Genomic DNA, 24,779 nt, shown 5'->3' with positions numbered 1-24,779 from the left:
TCTAGGAAGAGTCCTGGTGGTTCCAAACTTCTTCCATTTACAGATGATGGAGGCCGCTGTGCTCATTGGGACCTTCAATACTGCAGAAATGTTTCTTTACCCTTCCCCAGATCTGTGCCTCGATACAATCTTGTCTCGGAGGTCTACAGACAATTCCTTGGACTTCATGGCTTGGTTTGTGCTCTGACATGCATTGTTAACTGTGGGACCTTATATAGACAGGAGTGTGTCTTTCCAAATCATGTCCAATCAACTGAATTTACCACAGGTGGACTCCAATCAAGTTGTAGAAACATCCGAAGGATGATCAGCGGGAACAGGACGCACCTGAGCTCAATTTTGAGTGTTATGGCAAAGGCTGTGAATACTTATGTACATGTGCTTTTTTTTTTTTTTAAATAAATTTGCAAAGATTTCAAACAAACATCTTTCACGTTCTCATTATGGGGATATTTTAGGAAAATAATGAATTTAATTAGGGATGCACTGAATGTTCGGCAACCGAAATTATTTGGCCGAAAATAGCACAAAAAAAAAGCATTTTCGGTGTTCGACCGAATAAGTGAAAAGGCCGATTAAATTTGACCGAACAATGACGTGTTTGATGACGCAACCAAATAGCCTAGCAACCAGAGTGAGACGCACTAATGTCACAACCTCGATGAGGGGGCGCGCATGCACAAGCTACATGCATGAGCCACGTGCTCTTCGGATGTTTACTGTGGACACGTGGGTTTGTTTTGTTTCTGTTCCGGAATATTCTGTCACATCGCGAGACATAAGGGAGTAGAGTACGGAAGCAGGTAAAGAAGTATTTATTTAAGGGCAGGCAGACAAATCCAAATCATAATCCAAAAAACTCAGTCAAGACAGGCAAAGGGAATCAAATTCGCGGTCACAGAAAACAGGGTCAAAACACAAAACAAGAAACACGAACTAGTACTATGGACTGGGAGCGGAAAAAACAGCGGGGACTAAATGATCTAATCTATACTTTAAACTAACTAAATCTATCAAGGAACATAACATTAACAACGTATCTAACTATATTATATCTACTCTAATACTCCGCGAGGTGTACAGGGACGCGAGAGGTATATATCCCAAATATAATCAGCTGTATATAACCGAATAGAACCATTTTTTGCACTCTTGTCAATGCACTTTTTAATGCACTTTTTTGTTGTAGGCTTCAGAGTGTTACATTCTTTCAGCAGTCAGTTATAGGCCTAACATAGGCTATTCAACGGGGGCTCAAAGATGACCACATAAAAATATTTTTATTTTACTCATTTATTTATTTAAAGTTATATTGTGCCTTGTTGGTAGCCTATGCCTGCTGGAATGAAAAAAAAATGTTCAGTGTTAAATAAATATTTTGAAATTGTAGTTTTTGTAATTGATTTTTTTTCTTTGAAAAGCAAGACAAAATAGTAAAAAGCACATTTTGACTATTTAATTTATGCAATGGTGAAAAAAATGGCAAAATAAATGGGAAAAAATCGAAAAAACGTGTTCGGTATTCGGCCTTTGGCCAAGTTTGTCATTCTATTCGGTTTCGGCTTCAGCCAAGAATTTTCATTTCGGTGAATCCCTAAATTTAATCCATTTTGGAATAAGGCTGTAACATAACAAAATGTGGAAAAAGTGAAGCGCTGTGAATACTTTCCGGATGCACTGTATGTTCCAAAATTCGCTTTATCTTCAAAAAATTCCTAAATTGTGGAAAGAAGCCATAGTTGTGCCTGTAGGGAAGACAAGTTACCCTAAGGCTCTAAATGATTTTAGACCTGTTGCTCTGACATCTTTGGTGATGAAATGTTTTGAGAAATTTGTCAGGGATGAACTTTTATTGAAAACTCAAAGTCTTTTAGATCCGTTGCAGTTTTCTTATCCGGTCAGAAGGGGAGTTGAGGATGCCTCATCCACTCTGTTAAATATGATTATGAAACATCTGGAGAGAATTAAAACCCATGTTATATTGCTCTTTGTAGATTTTCTTCAGCTTTTAATACTATTCAGCCTCATGTTTTAATAAAGAAATTGATTTCAGAGTTTAAATTAGAATTTAATATAGTAGGGTGGTTATTAGATTTTTTTAAGTGAAAGAATGCAGAGAGTCAGAGTGAACAGTACCTTCTGAGAAACTCGTATTACGTCCATAGGGACTCCTAAAGGATACTCACCTTTGCTTTGCATCTTATATACCAATGATTGTGTGAGAAAACACACAGATGGGTTCATTTTAAATTTGCAGATGATACTGTTATTGTTAGTTTGCTGACTAAGGATGAGAATTGTCATGGTCCACTGGTGAATGATTTTATGACATGGTGTGACATTGCCTTTTTGTAAATAAACATAAAAAATACCAGAGATATGGTAATTGATTTTAGATCTAGTCCATTGGCTCTTCAACCCACTAGAGTGAAAGGTCAAATGGTGCAATGGGCCAGTAGTTACAAGTATCTTGGGCTTATCATTGTTAATAAGTTGCATTTCGATACTCATGTTGATGCCGTATGCAAAGAAGGGCAGCAATGGTTACACTGTCTTCGGGGGCTCTACTTTTAATATCACTAGGACTCTTATGACCATGTACTATAAATCTTAAATTGAATCTGTACTTTGATTCTTTATATGCTGTTGGTATGGTAATGCAAGGGTTAAACATAGAAACTCATTGAATGGCATTGTCAACCAAGGTAGTAAGATTATTGGCATTAAACAGACTGGGTTATCAAATAGCTTTGAACGGTTTGTCTTACAGAAAGCTAGAGCGATTGTTGCAGATAGAACTCATCCACAGTTCTGTGAATTTAAAATGCTTCCTTCTGGTATACGTTATAGTATGCCTAAATTTAAAAGCAATCGGTATAGACATTCTTTTACTCCCATTGTTGTAAGGATTTTCAATTTGAAAGATGTCAGAAGGTTGTGTTTGCTGTTTGCGTTTTGTTTGTGTGTTTTGTATGATATGGTTACAAATTTTTTGCTACACCAAAAATCGCCCTTTGGGCTTATAATAAACTTCGAACTTGAACACTGTTGTGACTAGTGACAGTTAGATGCTGATCCCTGCCAAGTAGATTAGATCCTCTGACTGATGCTATATAGAGTTTGGCACCCTCAAACAGGCTGATGGAAACTATGGGTGTGGCATCTTAGACCGTCACACAATAGCTGAGCAGTTTACAAAGCTCCAATAATCAGATTTTGCATAGTCAAGTGCCTACCAGATTTAGGCAAGTGGAAAGCTTTCATCATGTGATGTGCTAACCATGCAAACTGACCAGTTGTATGCGTACATATGGTGTTTGGGCAATTTGTGTATGTTGCAGTCATAACAACCTTCTGTTATCATTCTTAAAATTATCCAAATTGGCTAAGAGTTGTGTGGCCTACACTGTTTGACTCAGTTTGGCCCCCTTTAAACCTCTTTCAATTTGCAATAATAGTGTTGTGGTATGTGGGTGAACTATATTATCAAAGACTTTTGCCAGCTTGCAGTTAGTTGTGTTTTATTGTGGCCTAATCCAGCAGTCCAGCCTCAAGTACTTACTCCTGACTTCATGAATAATCTTCAGACTGTCCTTCCAGGAAAGTGCCATGGGCGAGTGCCATGAGGTTGTTAAGATATTATGCTGAAAGCAGAGCAGCTTAGTCCAAGACAGACCAGCTTTTTGTTTTGATGGTATATGCTAAGGAACTCTTCTCTCTAAGCATCTTTGGGTGGTTGAGGTTATTTCACTTGCTTGTGAGTCTACAAGACATATGCTCTATTAATCATTGCATTGTTCTACACATGTTCTGGGAACATCTTTGGCAGCATTTGGAGGCTCATACTCCTACTCATACTTTTCATCTGTGTATGATCCCTGTCGTCAAGGAGTCCTACTTGGGGGGATTCCTCATTACACTTTGTTTAGATCTATTTGTCCTCCTCCTATGAAACACTGTTTGTAAATGGAAATATAGCAACACTAAGCACATCAAATTCTAGTGCTAGCTGTGTTCTTGAAAAAAAAAAAGATGTTAAACTAATTAGTGAGAATGTATACATTATTACTGTCTATTAATTTACAACCACAATTCCAAAAACGTTGGGGTGCTGTGTAAAATGTAAATATAAACAGAATACAATGATTTGCAAATCTCATTAAACCGATATGTTATTCACAGTAGAACATAGAAAACATATAAAATGTTTAAACTGAGGAAATGTACTGTAGGGAACCTAGCCAGCGGTGGGCAGAGTACAGACACACAGGAGGCCATTTAAGTGGCAAACGTGGAGAGTTTAATTAAAGTCCGTGAGGGTCTGGGTGCTAAGGTTGTGCTGTGGGGTGAAGTGCTCAGGCGCCGGGGTCGTCCACGGGGCTGCCGGGGCCGTGCTGGGGGCTTCCTGAGCGGCTGGGATCCCGTTCTGCAGTCAGGCAACGCCATGAGTGCAGCCAGGGGGCGGAGTCCTCCGTCGCGTCTGAATCCTCTGCAAGAAACACACAACAAATTAGCATGCATGCCTTGGGAGCGCTCTCTCCCTTTGCTAGTGGAGGATGGCCCTTTTTATAATCTCCCATCAGCTGCTAGATGGTGGAGAGCGTCAATATTAGCCGCCAGCTGTGTGTGTGTCGGCGGCCCCGCCTCGCAGCCAAGCGCTCTCCAGCTGTCCAAAACATTGGTGGTGCTAAAGCAGAGCTGTCTCTTCAGCACCATAGTGGCAGTCGCAGGAGGAGCACTCTTTCCCTTTTGTGTGCCAGCCGCTGGCCTGTCGTCACAGTACCATTTTAAGGAAAAACTAAGTTAATTTTGAATTTGATGGACAGGGGCAACAAAAGGCTGGAAAATTAAGTGTTACTAAAAAGAAAAAGCTGGAGGCAACTAATTAGGTTAATTGGCAATAGGTCAGTAACATGATTTGGGTATATAAAGAGTATCTTAGAGAGGCAGAGTCTTTCAGAATAAAATTTGGGATGGAATCTGGATGGAAGCATTTGTGATAATGGTCAGCATAATTAATAAAACCAACATAAAATGTTTAGACAGTATAATCTGTCATTTGTGGATTATTCACTGACCAACAGAACATCTCAATTAAAGTATATACATGCTGGACGAAGTCGGGCTACAAGTCCAATTTCAGAATACCGATTTCATTATGATTTCAGTCAGACTAAAGCGTTTACATGACATTTTAAACAGGTGAATTACTGCTTTAGCTCGAATGAAATCTAACTTTAAACGTGCATGTAAACGTGCTTACTGTTTGGAGGTCCACCGACTGGGCCGCTGGATGTGTGTCTGTCAACCGAAAAACGCACAGACAAATAGGTCTGTAGCCACTGTGTGTATAGCACGTACAGCAGCCTTCCCCAGCTCCTAGTGCCCGCCCAGGAACAGGTTTAAGATGTGATGAAGTCGAACCATTGATGGAAAAAAAAAATAATCAAAAAGAAAATACATTGACTGATATTTTTATTTGCTTAAGGGGGCTAATGATGTCTAGTGACCTCTCTGCTTTCAGCATTGATGGTGCCTTTCCAGATGTTCAAGCTGCCCATTCCATAGATGATGAGTTATTCATAGTCTTCACAATTTTACGTTCAGGAGCATTATTCTGAAATTGTTCCACAAATTGTAGACGCAGTTTTTCGCTAAGTGGTCAACCTCTGAAAGACTCTGCCTCTCTAAGATACTCTTTTTATACCCAATCATGTTACTGACCTGTTGCCAGTTAACCGAAGTAGTTGCAAAATGTTCCTCCAGCTGTTTCTTTTTAGTAACACTTACTTTTTCCAGCCTTTTGTTGCCCATGTCCCAACTTTTTTGTGGCCATCAAATTCAAAATTACCTTATTTTTTTCTTAAAATGGTCAATTTACTCAGTTTAAACAGTGATATGGTATGTTTTCTATGTACTATTGTGAATAACATATGGGTTTATGAGATTTGCAAAAAATTGCATTCTGTTTTTGTTTACATTTATTTACATTTTACACAGCATCCAAACTTGTTTGAAATTTGGGTTGTAATAAAAGCTGAAATTATGTGAACCAATAACCTCTCACTTAAGAATCTTAAATGATGAGGACTTCAAAGATAGAGATCTGACTCGTCAGCCAGGCCCAGAAGCCCTGTCTTACCCATTCCTGAATGCTCAATAAAGATAAAGCTGAACATCATGTGCCAGATTCAACTAGCAGGACTTTAATGCTATCCTTCAGTGGATCAATTTTGCCTGCCTGACAGTGATTTTATCTGGACAGACACATACTCAGTGGCAATGTCACTGGAAGGGAAGTTGAAAGCCATGCTTGCTCTCCTCAAACTGGACCCTAAACATTTACAATGCATTGACTTTTCTCATTGAAATACAGTTAGTCAGTTTCGGTCCCACTGTGCAGTGACACATTTTCATTTTAGGTTCAGATTTTTGTTGTCACTATGCCTTTTGGCATACAATACTTTTTACATAAATATTAGTAACAACTTGTCCTGCCTGTTGACTTGTTACCATCATGTAAGCCATCAATCATATTAATAAAAGCCTAGTTAAGTAGTCTTACACCACATTCAAAAATGCAGAAATCAATCAACCAGTTAATAAATCAGAAAAAAATTAACATTGGTTACTAATGTAAGTGTACTTCTGTGACTAAATGTAAGACTCCAGATTCCATGGTCTCTTGGAATTTACAAAAACATCCTAAAGACATGATAGATGTGATATGTTCAGTGTTCTTTTTATACTGTAAAGCACATTCCATATGTCACACATGGACAACTCTTCTACACAGCTCTATGCCAAACACAAGAACACTTGAATCTTAAAATCTATTCAAAGTTTGCCCGAGCACAAAACTGTGTTTATAAGTTCCATGTTTGTATCATGCTATGACAGACAGATTCTTCAACTTAATGGCTACACTCTGTTACAATCTGTTATATTTTTAATCATGTTACAGAATGGATTAACAAGTGTTACTTGCAGTTTCTCTATTTAACACTGAAATTATTTACAAACTTATCCAGTCAGTTAATGCAGTAACTGCTAATATAGTGACTCCGCAGTATAGCATCCATCCATCCATCCATCTTCTATACCGCTTATCCTTTCTTCAGGGTCACGGGGAACCTGGAGCCTATCCCAGGGAGCATTGGGCACAAGGCGGGGTACACCCTGGACAGGGTGCCAATCCATCGCAGGGCACAATCACATGCACATTCACACACCCATTCATACACTATGGACACTTTGGACATGCCAATCAGCCTACCATGCATGTCTTTGGACTGGGGGAGGAAACCGGAGTACCCGGAGGATGGAGAGCATGCAAACTCCGCACACCCATGGCCACAGTAGGAATCAAACCCCCGACCCTGGAGGTGTGAGGCGAACGTGCTAACCCCTAAGCCACTGTGCGCCCCAGTATAGCATCATTGTTTATAATTAAGCTGACATTAATCAATCAACTCAAATACTGTCAGAAAATCAAAAGAAAATGAACAATATTTTAGCATCAAGAGTTCACAGGTTCACACTCTCGCATGTCTTTGTGTCTGATTCAGTTCTCTTTCTCTCAGTCATAAAAAAATTATAATCTCAGGATTTACAAATTGGCCATATGTTTTGTGGTCACTCTGGTTTGCATATGTAATTTGGGGAAAAGTGCCAGGCACAAAATATTGGAAAAAGATAACAAAATGCTCATCAGAGGTAATGGCAATGATATTTCACATCTCACAAATCTGTTAGACTATCCTACATGTTGCTAAGCAATACTGCCACTTCCACTGCCACTTCCACAAAACCAATAACATGTAATGCGGTGTGTTTTACTGTCTTTTTCATCCCTCTGAAATATCATTTGTAGTCTTTGTGATTCTGCAGAGATAATAGACCAATGAGGTCTATTAAATTCTGCATTTAATAATAACATATCCTGCTAGTTGAAAGCCATTTTGATGAAAACCAACAAACAGACTTTTGCCGGATTAAGTCGTGAAACCTCTTGATCATTAGGCCTGTAAACAAGCCTGTGTACTGCTATTTTCATGGATTACAACAAAATCTCTGCTCTTACAGATGATGGTGTGTACTACAATGGAGACACTCATACAATATTCACTTTCTTTCTCTCTTGAATTTCTTTCTTTACTGACTCTATATATAGGTATTCCATAAAGCAAAGAGAAGGAAGTGAGGGATATTTTGATATTGAACCTATCAGCGGGCTCATTAGAACCACTCACCTCCTGGACAGAGAGGACATAGCCTGGCACAACATCACTGTCATGGCAAAAGAAAAGGGTGGGTACCACATTTGATTCTGATTGGACAGTTTGCAGACAGGTTGGAATATTAGCTATACCAAAGATTAGTGAAAATACACTTAGTAAGAGATTGTCTATATTTATTGTCTAACCACCCCTAAATGGCCCACTATATTTCTGCATTTGACTAAAGCTCATAGCTCTGAATTTCTGACCTCCAATTAGCCCCTCAACTTGGATTTCAACTCCAAAAGGTCTTCTTAACCCTGAGGTCAGCATATGACATCATGTCAATATAACCCTTCACACCATCACCAGTAAATAAAATAGTTCAACACTTTCACCTGCATGCTTTAACACAATCAACACAGACACCTTAATTTGTTAAATCTACTGTATAAAATTGACCATACGGTTCCCTGAAAAAATAAATACATTATGACCTCATGATCATTAACATTAGCTGACTAGCTAACAGTACATACGTTCATGGCAGCATCTATGTTTTCCCCCACCTTGTAGCTTGAACATGCCAAGAGTTCAGACCTCCCAATTGAACGAACTAGCTCATTCCAGTGGACTTGTTCTAGATATTAGTTGTTAAATGGGGTACACTGAATATGAAACTCTCACCTTAACCTGGGCTTATAATGTCAAGTGTAAAATTAAAGAGCAGCATGAAGGCTTGGATATCTTCTACATGGTCCTTTTGGTGGGGGTGTTTACATATGAGTGTGTGTGTGTGCGTGTGTGTGTGTGTGTGTGTGTATATGTATGTGTGTGTGTATGTGTGTGTGTGCGTGCGTGTGCTTTCAGACATATCTGTATTTGTATTACACGAAGTAATGCCACAAAATCAACATCATTCTCATTTCAATTCCCAAGCAGACAATACAAATCACTGGCTGCTCTCAGGGCTAATATGAGCCAATCTATGCCACTCTTCAGCTGTAGATCTAATCTAAGCAATTACCTTTCCCCCCAGCCTTCACCCAGTATTAATGATTCACTAATAGCAAAGTGTAATCGGTGGTAATGATATTCCACCGCTGTCAGGCATTGAAAAAGTTAAGTTGCTGTGGCTAGAATGGGAAATTTGAGGTGAACATGTTCATTATGTCTGCAGGCACTGTCCACACTGGTTGGGTGATAAAGTGACCAAGCAAAACCATGTTTGTATCTTCATTCGGCATAGTGTCATTAGTTGCTATGGGAATCTTCAACCACCCACATGCATAACTCTTGGTTAATGACATGGTCAAGTAGTGTAAACTAAATTTAATTTAAGACTATTTGTGTCCTTGAGCTACAGTCAGGTCCAAAAGTATTTGGACAGTGACACAATGTTCGTAATTTTGCCTTTGTACCTCCCCACAATGGATTTGAAATGAAGTAATCAGATGTGATTGAAGTATAGACGTTCAGCTTTAATTAAAGGGGTTTAACAAAAAGTATTGATTTAACCCTTTAGGAATTACAGCAATTTTCTTACTAATGGACCCGACTGTAGACAATATATACACATAGTGGGGGAAATAAGTAATGAATGTGTCAACATTTTTTTCAGTAAATATGTTTCCAATAAGGTTATTCACATGAAATTTTCACCTGTTACTATCTCAAAAAATCCACACATATAAAGAAATCCAAACATTAATGCCCATAAATTAAGTTATGTGTAATAAAGAGGAATAACACAAGAAAAAAGTATTGAATATGCTAACTGAAATTTATTTAAAACTTAGTGGAGAAGCCTTTGTTTGTAATGACAACTTCAAGACCCTTCCTGTATGAAGATACTTGGACGCAGTATTCAGATGTGATTCTTCTAAACATATTGTCTTTAAATCTTGTTCAACTGGATTCAAGTCAGGTGATTGACTGGGCCATTCTAACACCTTGATATTTTTTTTCTCTGAAATAAATTGAGAGTTTCCTTCTCTATATGCTTTGGATCGTTGTCTTGCTGGAAGGTCCACCCACATCTCATCTTCATCATCCTGGTGGATGGCAGCAGATTCTCCCAAAAAGCTTCCAGTAAATTCATCGTTCCTTCAAGTATATGAAGTCTGCCAGTACCATGTGATGAAAAACAGCCCTACACCATGATGCTTCCACCTCCAAACTTCACTGTTGGTATAGTGTTTTTAGGGTGATGTGCAGTGCCATTTCTTCTCCAAACATGGTGTGTAGTTTGACAGCCAAAAAGTAAAATATTGCTCTCATCTGACCAGACTACACTTTCCCAGTATTTCATAGGCTTGTCCAAAGAGTTGTAGCAAACTTTACATGAGCTTCAACATGCCTTTTCTTTAGTAATGGAGTCTTGCAGAGTCTTGCATAGAGGCCATGATGGTAGAGTGCGTTGCCTATTGTTTTCTCTATGACGATGGTACCTGCTGCCTCCAAGTGTTTCTGTAGCACTTTCCGAGTGGTCCTTTGCTCTTGGGCTACTCTTCTGACAATTCTTTTGACTCCCTGGTCAGAACTCTTGCGTGGAGCTCCTGCGCGTGGCCAGTTGATGACAGAGTAATGTTGCTTCCTCTTGCAGATAATGGCCCCAATGGTGCTTACTGGAAGATTCAGAAGTTTTGAAATTCATCGGTATCCAATTCCATCAATATGCTTCATAACAATAAGGTTGTGCAGGTCTTGGCAGAGCTCTTTGCTTTTACCCATCATGAGATGTTTGTCTGACACCTTTGTAACAAAAAGCCTTTTTATAGACCATCAATTTACTAACCCAGCTGTTATTAATTTGCACAGATAGATGGTATAATTACTTTCTAACTACTTATGGATTTCAGCTGGTTCCTTGCCTTATCTTGCCTTGGAGAACTGCTTTTTCTTAGCACGTTCAATACTTTTTTCCTGTGTCATTCCACTTTATTACGCACAACTATATTTATGGACTTTAATGTTGTGAATTCTTTATATTTGCGGATTTCTTGAGTTAATACTGATGTCTGGTTGTCAAGTGTTGCATGTAATGAAAATTAGGATGGATGCAAATGCAGATTAGAGTTTACTGAGAGAGAGAGAAACAGGCAGACAAATCCAAAACACGAGACAATAGCGAGATCAAGAAACATTCAAAGGGTCAGGCAATTGGCAAACAGGCATAAACTGGGCAAGCCTAGAATCGAGAATGAGAAACAAGAACAAGATCAAGGAACATGAAACAAAATGAGGAACAGGGTACAATTGCTTGGTATGGTGATAACATTAATACTTTGCAAAGTGCAAAGAGACACAAGGGGTTTAAATGACAAATATAATCAAGGGTGAAACACAAGACAGCGGAGAACAATGGTGACACACCTACGGGAAACAACCAGTGACAAAACTGGGGCAGAGATAGGACAAAATCCACGACAAAAGCACATGTAGAAAGTAAACAAAGACACTGTCACTGAAGCCCCAAAAGCGTGTGTTCGCTAAGAGCTCGCGCATCAGCTCACACATTTATATACACATATACACATTTGTATGTGTGTGTGTGTGTGTATATATATATATATATATATATATATATATATAAGAGGCAGCTCTGCTCTAGGCTCTGCTCTAGGCTCTCTCACATATCAGCTGAAGGGCGATGGGCTGTGGTCTGGAGTTTCAACCCAGCCTGTGAGAAGGAGAGCGCTCCCTCACACCGCAGAAAACTCCCCTTTTTCTGGGAAGTGCACCATGAAGTTTCACACTGCTGGGGAGAGCCGTGTTTATAACCCTGCGACATCAGACTATTCGGCCATCATGGGGGATAAACATGTACAGCTATTTTGCTATACTGAAGGTGGAGGAGGCACTTGCAAGCCACCTCTCTCCATCAATGGCAACAAAATCAGGGGGACTGACTTTGCCATCCAGGCCATGTGACAACCCCCCCCCAAAGAAAGCCAGGAGAACTGGGTGGCCAGTTGTAGCCTGCTAGTATGCCTGATTTTGAACTGATAATCAGTGCCATAATGGCAAAAAGAAGCGGTCCTGATGGGCCGCAGAGGGAGGTATCAGGGGACGAGAGGTTGTTAGGGCAGTTAGCCCCTGCTGTTACTGTAGGGCTCCACTAGTCAATGTTTTCCCAAATTTTCAATTTTTTCTGGATGGCAAGCTGTCACAGGGCAAGGAAAGCCTGATGCTTTCCCTCCACCAATATGTGGAACGTTAACTTCACTTAAGACCATCTGGCAGCATGGAAATGTGTCTCCATGGGTTTTGTCCTCCATAGAAAAGGATTCTAATTCCAGTTCATAGCTTGAGCCCCTGTTTCAGAGGTGTGCTCACCCCAGTAGTCAGCACAATGCAGAGCCTGATGTTAGCCTAGGAAATAGATCTCTCTTAGACAAAGGGGCCATAGAAGATCTTTCTCTGAGGGAGGGAGGATTACAGCTGTCATTTCCTGGTCCACAGAAAAGGTATGAGGCCAATTTTAGATCTGCCTCCTGCCTAGATCCAACACACTGCCTGTTGTGGTTCACCCTCACTCCTCCCGAACCATACAAAAAGGGTCAGGGTTGGATGCCATGGTACACACGTAGCCGAGGTCACGTCTGTATGCCTTTCCCCCAATCACTTTGCTCCCACAGGCTCAGGTGAGGGTCGGCCAAAATCGTGCTACATCTGCTACTAGTAGCACTGAGTTGGAGTGATTGAATTTGGTTCTCGGAGATAATATCTCTGCTGGACAGCACTCCCTGGGAGATTCCCATTCACACGGATCTATTGTCTCAAGCCAGAAGGTTGATTTATCACCCTTGGCTGGAACTATGGAAATTGTAAGTCTGGCCCCTGAGGGGCACCAGCTCATAGATTCCAGTCTCTCAACTGAGGTTGTAGAGACCATGTTAAATGCCAGAACACAATCCATGAGAAATTGTATGCATTCAAGGGGCAACTTTTTTATCATGGTGTGAGGAACACCAGTGAGACCCAGTAAACTGCCCAATAGCTACAGTCCTGGAGTACTTACAGGAACATTTCTCAGCAGGGTTGGCTCCTTCTACAATTAGGGTCTACATGGCCACCATTTCAGCCAGCCACGCCCCTATTGATGAAGGCTCTGTGGGGCTACATCAACTTCGAGGTTTATGAGTGGTGTCAGACTGCTGAGGCCCATCTGCAGACCACACATACCTTCCTGTGGTCCAGGATGGTCTGTCAGGCTCCTCATTTGAGCCCTTAGTGTCAGCTTCAGAGAAGCCTCTGACCCTAAAGGTAGCTCTTTTCTGTTGCCCCTTCCTGCCTTGACTTTGCACCTGGATTAGCCAATGCCTCCCTACATCCTAGGCCGCATTATTCCTAAGTGCCTATATCTGCTGCCCAGCCAGTAGTGTTGCAGGCTTTCTCCCCTCCTCCATTGCTTACACCGGAATGAGGAAGATTGCACCTTCTGTGTCTAGTGAGGTCTCCTTGTACTTGCATCCACTGTTCAAGGCCAGTGGTGTGTGTCGGATCAGTTGCTGGTCTGCTTGGCAGTGACAGTAGAGTTGATGCTGTGTCAAAGCAGCGCAGCTCTATTTGGATAGTGGAAGCAATCTCTATTGCTTATGAGGCATGCTGTCTCACTATGCCTCTGGGCATATGGGTTAATTCCACTAGGGGGTTGCCTCCTCAAAGGCTTTATCTAAGGTGTACCCTTACAGGATGTTTGTGCTGTGGCGGGGTGGTCTACACCGTCCACATTCAGTCGGTATTACAGTTTGAAAACTTTTTTGCTTCAATAAATAACGTTATCATTTAAAACCTGTATTTTGTGTTTACTCAGGTTGCCTTTGTTTTATCTTAGATTTTGTTTTATTTTCTGAAACTATTTAATATGAGATCAAATACTTTTTCACAGCACTGTAGTTAATCAAATTAAAATGATCTGCAGTATGTTTGGCTTTCAATAAACCTTCACCTTTGCAGTACATGGATAATGAATCTTAAATAGCCAACATGATTATCATCTGGTCTTTCATATTTTGTTGCATATGTCAGTATTCCTTAATGATTTTTATAACATTATGCTCAAGAGGACAGCATGTTACCATACATACAACACAACTGTTTATCATCAATTACAACAGAATCCATGTTGTAAGATAATGTATCTTCTCACAGAATTGCTTAGACATTGTATATACCTCTTTGTTAGGTCCTGTAAGGTCAGTGCAAATAAGGGTAACACTTTATTTGAAGGGTACCTACATTGAACTTCATAGCACGTTCATAACCATTACATTAAGCGTTTATAAAACAATGTTAGAGGCTTATGTCAGAACTCGTCAGATGACATTACAGGTTTTAATGCAATATGTCACATAGGAGTGGAGAGTAAAGGGCTCCAGATCATAAAACATTCACAAACATTACACAAATGTATTTTTTAACAGCATTATACGATTTCTAAAAATATCTTTGTCAAATCTTGTCAGGTAACTTTATAGTTTCATGCAGTATCTCATATTAGGAGTGGAGACAAAAGGCCCCTCGTGATTGATAAACAGTTAGATAACATATGAGCATATATGAGCTTTGGGATGTATTGAAATAAGTACATTAAGGGCATCAAGATCATTCATAATATTGGCATATATGCGACTTATCTATATGTGTTATCTAATTGTCTATCAATAATGAGAGGCCTTTTGTCTCCACTCTTAATGAGATATTGCATATAACTATAAAGCCATCTGACAAGCTTTGACAAAGATATTTTTATAAATTGTCTAATATTGCTTAATAATAGATTTATGTAATGTTTATGAATGTTTTATGAACTGGAGCCCTTTTCTCTCCATTCCTATGTGACATATTGAATAAAGCCTGTAATTTCACCTGATGAGTTTTGGCATAAGCCTTTCATAAAGCATCTAACACTGTTTTATAAAAGCTTAATATAATGGTTCTGAATGTGTTATGATGTTCATATGTAGGTACCCTTCAAACAAAGTGTTACCCAAATATGTTTGACAGACCAGTTTATATGGCAACTATTTTATTTTTTTTAAATAATAGTATCCATCCATCCATCCATCTTCTATACCGCTTATCCTTCCTTCAGGGTCACGGGGAAACCTGGAGCCTATCCCAGGGAGCATCGGGCACAAGGCAGGGTACACCCTGGACAGGGTGCCAATCCATCGCAGGGCACACTCACATACACATTCACACACCCATTCATACACTACGGACACTTTGGACATGCCAATCAGCCTACCATTCATGTGTAAGTTGTTGAATGAAATCATCCTTCTTGCTCAAATAAAACTGGAGAGGTTCATAAAAACATCCACAAAATGTGAAATAGTCTCTGTGAGAGTGAATGGTAAGCCCACCAAGATTTTCCATAGATTTATGTCTGTTAGGTTAAACCGCAATTTAGACTCCAATTCCCAGCATACACAGTGGCCTACAAACATGGCTGCCCCAGACTCCACTTCCCACAACACACCTACACTGTCACATTCACACTCACCTGATTACTGATTACACACACCTGGACTCACTCACCTTCACAGTACATAAGAACATTCAGTTCACTCACCCAATGTGAACTAATCGCTCAGTTTCCCTAGTGTTCTGTCATTAATAAGCCGTTCTTATTGTGCATTGTTTCCTGGATTTGATCTTTGCCTACATTTCTGATTATTGTTTTTGCTTTTGATTCTCTGTTTGCTGATCGCTCAACCCTGGACCTGTTATCATGCATATTATTGCCTTTCGTTTTGAATTTGTCTGTGTTCCTAATAAACTGCCACTTCATCTGAACTTGCATCCTGCTCCGAGTCTGTGTCTTAACAATGTGTTACCACGGGGTACTTTTTTAATCAAATATTTAATGTGCCCTTCCTCATGAATTATACAGAAATGTATCAATTTCACCATTAAATAAAGCAAGTGGTATTGCTTTCCAGTTTTACAGTAGGGAGCTGCTGTATAATCCCAAATGAATAATTCATTTCATCCAATAACACACCACTTATCAGTGAGGTTCCAGACTGCTTGTTACTTTGCAGTTTCATAGATAGTGTTATTTATAAGTACAGAATGTTTAAAGAATATTTTGTATTCTAAACTATATAGTAAATCCAGTATGTCCACATAAACAAGTATTTTTGTCCAGTATTTGGATTAAGAATAACTGAAAGATTGGAAAAGGCAACTTCAACACAAAGAGCACCACCACTGCCATTAATCACATTTATTATTTATTTTGTTCATTCCTTCACCTTTAGTAACCACTTACAAGTCAGGGCTGTGGCCGATCCATAGCCTTTACCAGGAACACTGGTGTGAGGAAGAAATACACCCCTGATGAGACTCTAGTCTATCAGAGGCCACCATGCACACACGTTCATACATTCATTCACACCTAGAGGCAATTTGAGCATAGCCAATCCATCTACAGTACTAGTATGCTTTTGGGAGATGGGAGGAAAATGGAGGATCAGACAGGGTAGCAGGAATCTGTGAGGCAGCAATGCTTCCCACTGTTTTACCTACATTTACTTATTTTTGGTACAAAATACAGAATGTCAATTCATATCAGTCTTTCTTTTTATCATGATCTTACTGTATGATCTTTTCTAGCTACTATATCCTACTGTACATACAGTGACTGTGTTCAAACACGCAATGATAGGAATATGTATATCAATGGCCTCAGTGTTTGTGTTTGTGTGTGTGTGTGTGTGTGTGTGTTTACACTTTATTCCACTAAAGCTGATTTGCATAATACCTTGCCGAATATTTTACTAGGCCAGCATATTATTAATTCCTTTGAACTGCTTTTCATTGTCATTGATTAAACTTTTGAGCCAGAAAAATAACAAGGCATGATGTTAATGCAGACTTTTTTCCCACAGTCATACATTTACCATTCAGAAAACAGCTCACTGTGCACAGCTGTGTATATAGTCTTTGGCAAATGTAACTTGTGTTACCACCTTTATTTAGTTTGTCTGTTCGTTAATGAATTTATTCATGCATTTACAGATAACCCAAGTCTTCTGAGTCATGTTCCCATCACAATTCAGGTGCTAGATGTAAATGACAACCCTCCAGAAATCATCACAGAGGACGAAATCCTCATTTGTGAAAGCATAAGAGCGGGACAGGTAAGTCTCAAAAAGGTTATCAGCTATATTTTTTGTACACACCACAAAAGGTTTGATACAGAGTTTATATGCTTACATAAAGCACAGAGAGAAGATAGCAAAGGAGAAGGGAAGGAAAGAGGCAGAGAAAGATTGAAGGCACACTAATCATCGTTCATTCAGAATGAGGATCTGTGCAGCCAAGCATGACTGTTTCAGCTTCATGCACATGGCTGTTTTGTTTTGTTTTTTTTTTCTCTCTCTAAGAGAACTGCAGATATACAAGAACAGCTGATAGTGCAAAAAGGGAAAGAAAGAACAGAGTGAATGAGTAAAGGAGTGTGATTTAGTGAGAGAAACAAGCTTGAAAAAGGATAATGAATAGGAGAAAATGGAAGAATCACACAGGGAGAGATGGAAGTGGAGTACATGGGATGAAAAATGAAAGAGAAAATGTATGGCTGGAAAAAAGGATGGGCTGTATTGCATCCTTAATATAATTGCAATGCTACATTAAAATCTAGTCAATCCTGCATACAATGCTAACAGGCCAATATATTATGTATTATGCTGTGTCTGGTTTCCTTAGCTACATATAATGGATTCAAGTTGACTAAGTGCACAGAACTCCCAACTGCATTGGATCTGATATGCAGTAGTGATGTCATCCATGGGTGCCATGCTCACTTGCTCTTTGGTAGACAGATGAAGCTGAGTGGTTTTACATAAATAATTAACTCATGCTACATGGTACAGTGTTCAACATAAATCACTGACCAGCAGCATGAGATACTATGTAGCATGGTCTGGTATTATAAGAAAATATTACAAGCTGCATCTATGCAATCAATACAGCATGGGAGTTTTACAATTGAAAAGCTTCTACTAGAGTTAGTGGCATAAACGTTATTTGCATTCGGGCATGTTGGTCACATCCAACCACTGTAAGAAGATGTGAAGGCAGTCAAATCACGAAAATATGGTTCCATAGCAAATGTTTGAACAGTAACAATAATCACAGCACAGTGGTACAGTGGGTAGCATTGCAGTCTTATAGCTCCAAAGTCCCAGGCTTATATCACTGTCTGTGCAGTGTTTCACATGTTCCTCCATGTTCACATGGATTTTCTCTGAGTTCTCTGGTTAACTCCCACTGTCCAAAAAATGCATGTAGGCAGATTGGCTACGCTAAATTGCCCCTAGGTTTGAATGTGCTGGAATGACGTCCCAGCCGGGTGAAATCTCCTGCATCACACCCAAGGCTCTAGATTCTCCATGACCTTGGATAAAGGGGGTGCTGAAAATGAATTAATGATAAGAGAGTTATGCATCTTTTCTCTCTTAATTATATAAAGCAATTTTAATGTTTCTGTTTATTAGGCTTTTATGAAAACCTATTGAATTGCCATGACACTTAAAAACAATGATGTATATTTTCTCTTGCTCTTAAGTAATGCATTTAAACTATTTCTAATATTTGTATGATACCTATGACATGAAACATACTGCAGTTCTATAAACATTATGTAAACTCTTGCAGTTTGTAAAATACATGAAATATTTTGTGTATGGTGTTTTTTGTTTTCAAATTGACAACACAATAATTGTGTAAAACTAGTATATGGTTCTGGAATTTGTTTAGAACCAACCTGATCATGTTTGGAACACTACATTGTAACTGTTTATTACAGTTATTGTTGCTAACAAAATCAGAACTGCCATTAATACTACACAATCATAAAATGGCTGATTCTGATAATTTTTGATGTCCTTCAGCATTGTTTATTGAAAATGCTGCTCTCATTTGGGGCTGTGAAGACTTAAATTATAGTTAATATCACTGTTATTACAATCACTGTCTGATGAAAACAAGAAATGAATCGGAGGAAAGATGATTCCCTCATGAACCAGATGTCCATAAAGAACTGTTGGAACTGATAAACATGTACTAATTAGCATAGTCAACTTATTAAGACAATAATTATTTAGGCCAAATGTGAACTGACTTGATTGTGTGATGAATTTCAGGGTGACTTTTGGATACTGAGTGTAATTGACATTATCCTTGTTTTCCCTTTTCAAATATTTAGATCTTACAAGTGTCCGATTATCAGGTTGAGATATGTGATGAATAATGGAGACTCAACCGGATTTTTTTTCTTCTAATGACAGATCATCCAGACAATCAGTGCTGTGGATAAGGATGACTTTGCAAATGGACCAAGATTTTATTTCTCTTTCCCTGGAGGAATTCTGATTAATCCCAACTTTACCTTAAAGGACAATGAAGGTATGTAATTTAATCAATTTATGTTCGTGTATGCATGCATGCATGTGTGTGATAGAGAGAGAAATAGGAAAAAATTTAAAGAATTATAATTATATCATGAGTTTTCAAATGAAAAAAATACAGGTGCAATAAAATTGTGCAGATCAGTCAATGCAATATTTATTTAAAATTAAATTACTCATTGGTGTGTGCCGGTTGTTTATTAGTTATAAACATGTTATTAAAATAATATTCATTTCATCACTGCAAACAGGATGCAGAGCCATTATCAGTGTAATTAAGTTCAGAGAGCAAAATCTTAAGCTATACTTAATCTGGCATGTAGAAAATCAGGACAAGATATTGATGGAAAAGTCTAGAAGTAATTTATTTTTCATAGGATTGATAGACTGATACTTAAGTGATATTGCACAAGCAAGAGTGTGGTTATATTGAATATCGGCATGCTGTGATTTTGCCTTAGGCACAAGCCCACAAGGTGAATGCTGTAGGTAATCACAAGTAAGTTGTGTAAGTGACATTTCGGACACAATATGGCCATATTTTCTGTTTATTTTTGCTCAGCTAGTGGAAATGAATCCCGAAGAAATAATAGTTACTTTATAGCCAGTTGCCTGGTTTGCTAGCTAGCTCACATTCCTGTTAACTGTGTTTCTGGTAAAAATTTGCTTCCCTTCTTCCTTTTCATCTTCATCTGATGAGCTTTCATATTTTAAGTAAAAATGATATTCCTGTAAATTATTGTTTGCCATGTCTGCTTATGATGTCTCTGTAGTAACTAGGAAGTTGAATTTGTACCTGCTGAACACAGACCAGTGGAGTGATACAGTGAAACATCCCAATGTGGTTATAGGAAAATATAAACACTCTTGGAATGCGCTTAAACAATTAAATTAGAAGACTAGAACTAACTGTAGTATAAAACTACATTTAATGCATTCGAGTAAAACAAATGCAACCTAAATGCAAAAAAGTGTTGTAACAATCTTGGCAGTATGCTGCTCAGAGAACACAGCAGGCCCAGGGTCAGCACACACAAGAGCCTTTTTGTTTGTACTCTTGCCCTGCATGGTAGTCAGACAATAATGTTAAATGTTGTGCAAAAACAAATAATGTGACAGCTTTGGCAGCTTTCTAGCTCACTTGCTGCTTTCTGCTCAGCTTTAGCTTTGTTCTGCTCATGTCTATACACACACACACACACACACACACACACAGGTGTGCTCAGGTGCTCAGATTTTAACTGTCATTTCCATTTTCTGGCAGAATCTATTTCATTATTGTTCATCACAATAGCATGACAGTGCCACAGACTTTAATCTTAAAAACAGTTTATTACTTTCAGATAGAAACTTACTTGTAAGCCCTGCCTAACTAGACAGATAGCCCTGTCATTCTCATTATCTTGGATGACTGAGCTGGGTGGCAGAGACTGAGGATTATAGCTCAGTACACAATCATCATTGATGTGAAACAGATTATCTGCTTCATCCATTCCTGAACCACCTGCTTTACGTTAACATACTCCTGCTAAAGCAGAACAAAAACACACTTGGCCAAGGTGAAATGTGCTGGGCTCCAGCTGTCTACTCAGTTTTCAGAGATGTATTTGTACTGGGGTGCAGGATTGGAGAGCAAGACAAAGCAAGACATTTGGATACCCATAGGTATAGCAGGCAAGAATGGTAAGAGCAGTGGTTTGAGAGTGTTGGATTCATGAGGTGTGTCACCAAGAATGAAACACACAGACACATACACATAATCAATTTGATAATGGAATAGAATATAGTTGGAATGCTGAGAATTTGATAAGTTGGGCTTTTTTTCCCCCTATTGCGCTCTCTCTCGCTCCTCCTTTGGGATGTTGGGTGTTTACCAGTCTAAGCAGAGAGCTTATCAGTTCTTACTGTTGGTGGTCCATTTCATGGTGTGCTAGGGAACAGTGAACAGTGTGTGATTGTGAGTAAAATCCTTTCAGTTGACTTTAAAGAACTGGAGTGGTATAAATATACACAGTGTGTCATCTTCTCTTTTAAAGAAGCCTATGAAATATAGCCCATCCTTACTTGCAGACATTCTTAGCCAGGGATTATATCCCTGTAACTTTAATGTCCGTTTTCTTCTCCTGCATGATTTTACATTCACTTTCTTCTCAGTTACTGACATGAAAGCAACATGTTCTCACACAGATTAGTAAAAAAATAAAAATAAAAAAAACATAGGGTTTGTGTATTTGTACATTTAGTTCAGTTCAGGTAGAGCCACTAAGCACCTGGATTAATACTTTGTGTGTTATATGCTTTTATAAACACTGAAGTTGAGTACAAATTGAGAAAGGATTGTGGTGCATATAGTGACATTATTGTATACTCTTATACTCACAAGCCATACTCAGGCTTTACAGCAGACCACAGTACTGGTGAATGAATTCTTGATTTTGAGGCAATGCATCAAAGTCACCCTATTCAGGATGAAAATCATTCAAGCACTGATGCTGTACATTACTGAGAATAAGAATTATACAACATTCTGATACTGCTCTCTACTGAGGTTGAGAATTATTCAAGGTCCTGATATTGTTCTCTACTGAGGATAAGAATCGTTCAGATGTTTAATACTATATAGTATTGAGGGTGAGGACCACTTGAAATCACTACAGAGTGCATGGGCTGTGATGCAGTAAGATTTAGTTTGTAAGGTCTGGAAGGAAGATGGTGAACTCATTGTCATTGCTTCACAAATAGCAACAGTGAGACTGTAAATGATACCCTGTGGATAGTGTGTTCAGTAACCACTGATCTGTTATTAAGCTCCACTGCTCCAGTTGTAGAAACATCCCACCATTGGCCATGTGATTTCAGAACACTGGGATGCATAGCAATTTTGGTTAAAGCTTTGTTCTAGATTCGCAATGCATCCCACATAGCTTCATCCATCCACTGTTGCAGTCTTTGAAACCCAACTCTGTGAGAATAACGTGCTGGCACAGACAAGCCTCTAAAGGCTCTTGCATGATGTGTTTTGTTACTGTCTCACACAGAAAGAGATGATCATTTTGTGCCCCCTGGGCCTGTGCACCAAAGTCCTGTCCAGGTATCAGTCGCAGTTGGCACAGCATGTTTTTACCAGGCTCTGACAATAGCATTTGTGCCAACTAAACTTTTTAAAAATGTATGCATGACCTAATAAAAATGTTATGTTTAGGCAAATGAAGACAAGTCAGTGAATACAGAAAGAGTGGACAGGGATCAGATGAATAATGACCAGCTCTTGTTGAAATGTAGTAATCAATGTTGTTTTTGAAGTTGATTAGGCTACAAATGTAGAGGTAGATGGACCTTTGCTTGCTATAGTTTGTCAGCTCAGGATAATATTAGAACTGATTCAAGTACAGTAACTCCAGCTGAAATTATACCTATAGTAATAACAACAGATATGGTTGATGGTTGGCAGTTGGGGATGTTTTTAACAGTCACATCTGGCAGACAGTAGACATACTAGTTAAATAAATATGAACATATATGATTTTCGAGTGTGTGAATGTGTATGTGATTGTGCCCTGCGATGGACTGGCACCCTGTCCAGGGTGTACCCCGCCTTGTGCCCGATGCTTCCTGGGATAGGCTCCAGGTTCCCCCACGACCCTGAAAAGGAGTAAGCGGTTGAAGATGGATGGATGGATATATGATTTTCGTTCTGTGAATTTTTGACACGGCTCCACCTTTAGTTTGTTAAAATCTATATACACTCCTCAGTGTCTGGAATTGCAAGTAATTAGCAGCAATATTGTTAAACTTAAGGTTTAATGGACAAAATTGTTCACAGTACAAGAATGAATTTCAAAAGAATGAATGTCTCTCAATGCATAATATTACAAGGTAAAGGGGCATTGAGCATAAACAGGAGCCCTTGCAGACACTCACTTTGATTATGTGAGTCGGTCAATCTGGACTTGTAGTGGCATCAAGGATAATTAGCAAGGGAGCATGCTGGGAATGACACTAGCTCAAAGGCATCAATCACTGGTCAAGGAGACTCACTTCTCTGCTGCAGACCAGATGTGCATTCTTTCGGCACATGTGCCAGAATGATTAACAAATTAACACCCGCAAGCTTCTCCCCACTACACAAATACTTCCAGGGAATTGTTGCAAGCTGACAGACACAGGCTGAAATTATAATGCAATTTATCTTTAATAGTTCCTTCACTTCACTTTCTCCCTTGCTTTCTTCCTCTCTAGATAGCCGCTCTCCCTGTCCCCAGGCTGTAATATATAGGCTTCCTCCTTGCAAACACAGTAGCTGTTTCACTTTAACTATGTTAACATGCAGTAAGTGTTCATCTGCCTGCCTTGCTATATGAGTATGAATATTCAACATCTATATCCAATGAACGACTATGATATATATATATATATATATATATATATATATATATATATATATGAAAAAATAAGAAAAGAAAGATTCTTCAATTAATGACCAGCAACATTAGATTTGATTAACAATTCTCAATGCATGACAGTTGACACTGCTATAACATGTAATGCATTTTTATAAATAGTTATAACAATATATATATTGTCTTATACATTTATTATTACATGTTGTGAGTCTATTTATAGATTATTAAAGATATTGCCTTCATGGAAAATGTTACCCAAATCCTCTCATATTTCTTCTTTTCTCTGTCACTCTGTCTCTATCTCTCTTCTTTTATCTTTCTGTATCTCTCTTTTTTTTTTTTATCTCTCTCTTACACACACTCAGAGATGATGTGTTTGCTTTGCAGTGAGGCAAACAGCAGGATTCAGTGAATGGCCTCCCTGTATGATTTCTGTAATTGATAGAGGTTGTGTTAGCTTTAAGGCTGAAGGTGGCACTCAGGAGGACAGTCTCTGCCTGTGTGGTCAACCTACTGACAAATTACTCTCTAGACACAAAACTTATATGCTTGAGTAAGAATTTACTGTATTTACTGGTCTATTTTTTAATTATTATTTTATTTTATTTTATTTTTTTTTATTTTTTTTTGTTCAGGGACACATGCTAGCAACTACATTCTTTGAGACTCTGATAAGGATGTTCTTTAAAGTGCCATTAGACTGCACATGCTGTTTAATGGGCTCATTCTTC

At 38.8% G+C, this 24,779-nt stretch overlaps 1 protein-coding gene across 4 annotated transcripts in view; it reads left to right on the top strand.

The window, feature by feature from the left end:
* Positions 1-24,779, top strand: part of LOC128617546 (cadherin-18) — a 137,348-nt gene that overhangs the window by 94,978 nt on the left and 17,591 nt on the right. For all 4 annotated transcript variants that reach the window (XM_053640703.1, XM_053640705.1, XM_053640704.1 and 1 more), the window contains 3 exons: positions 8,174-8,310; positions 17,253-17,374; positions 19,526-19,643. In XM_053640703.1, coding sequence (XP_053496678.1) covers positions 8,174-8,310; positions 17,253-17,374; positions 19,526-19,643 — 377 coding nt within the window. The remainder of the gene's footprint in view (positions 1-8,173; positions 8,311-17,252; positions 17,375-19,525; positions 19,644-24,779) is intronic.

This window comes from Ictalurus furcatus, chromosome 13 (genome assembly GCF_023375685.1).
Source record: "Ictalurus furcatus strain D&B chromosome 13, Billie_1.0, whole genome shotgun sequence".
Taxonomy (NCBI): Eukaryota; Metazoa; Chordata; class Actinopteri; order Siluriformes; family Ictaluridae; genus Ictalurus; species Ictalurus furcatus.
The sequence above is the reverse complement of the archived record's forward strand: the minus strand, read 5'-3'. Positions and strand labels throughout refer to the sequence as shown.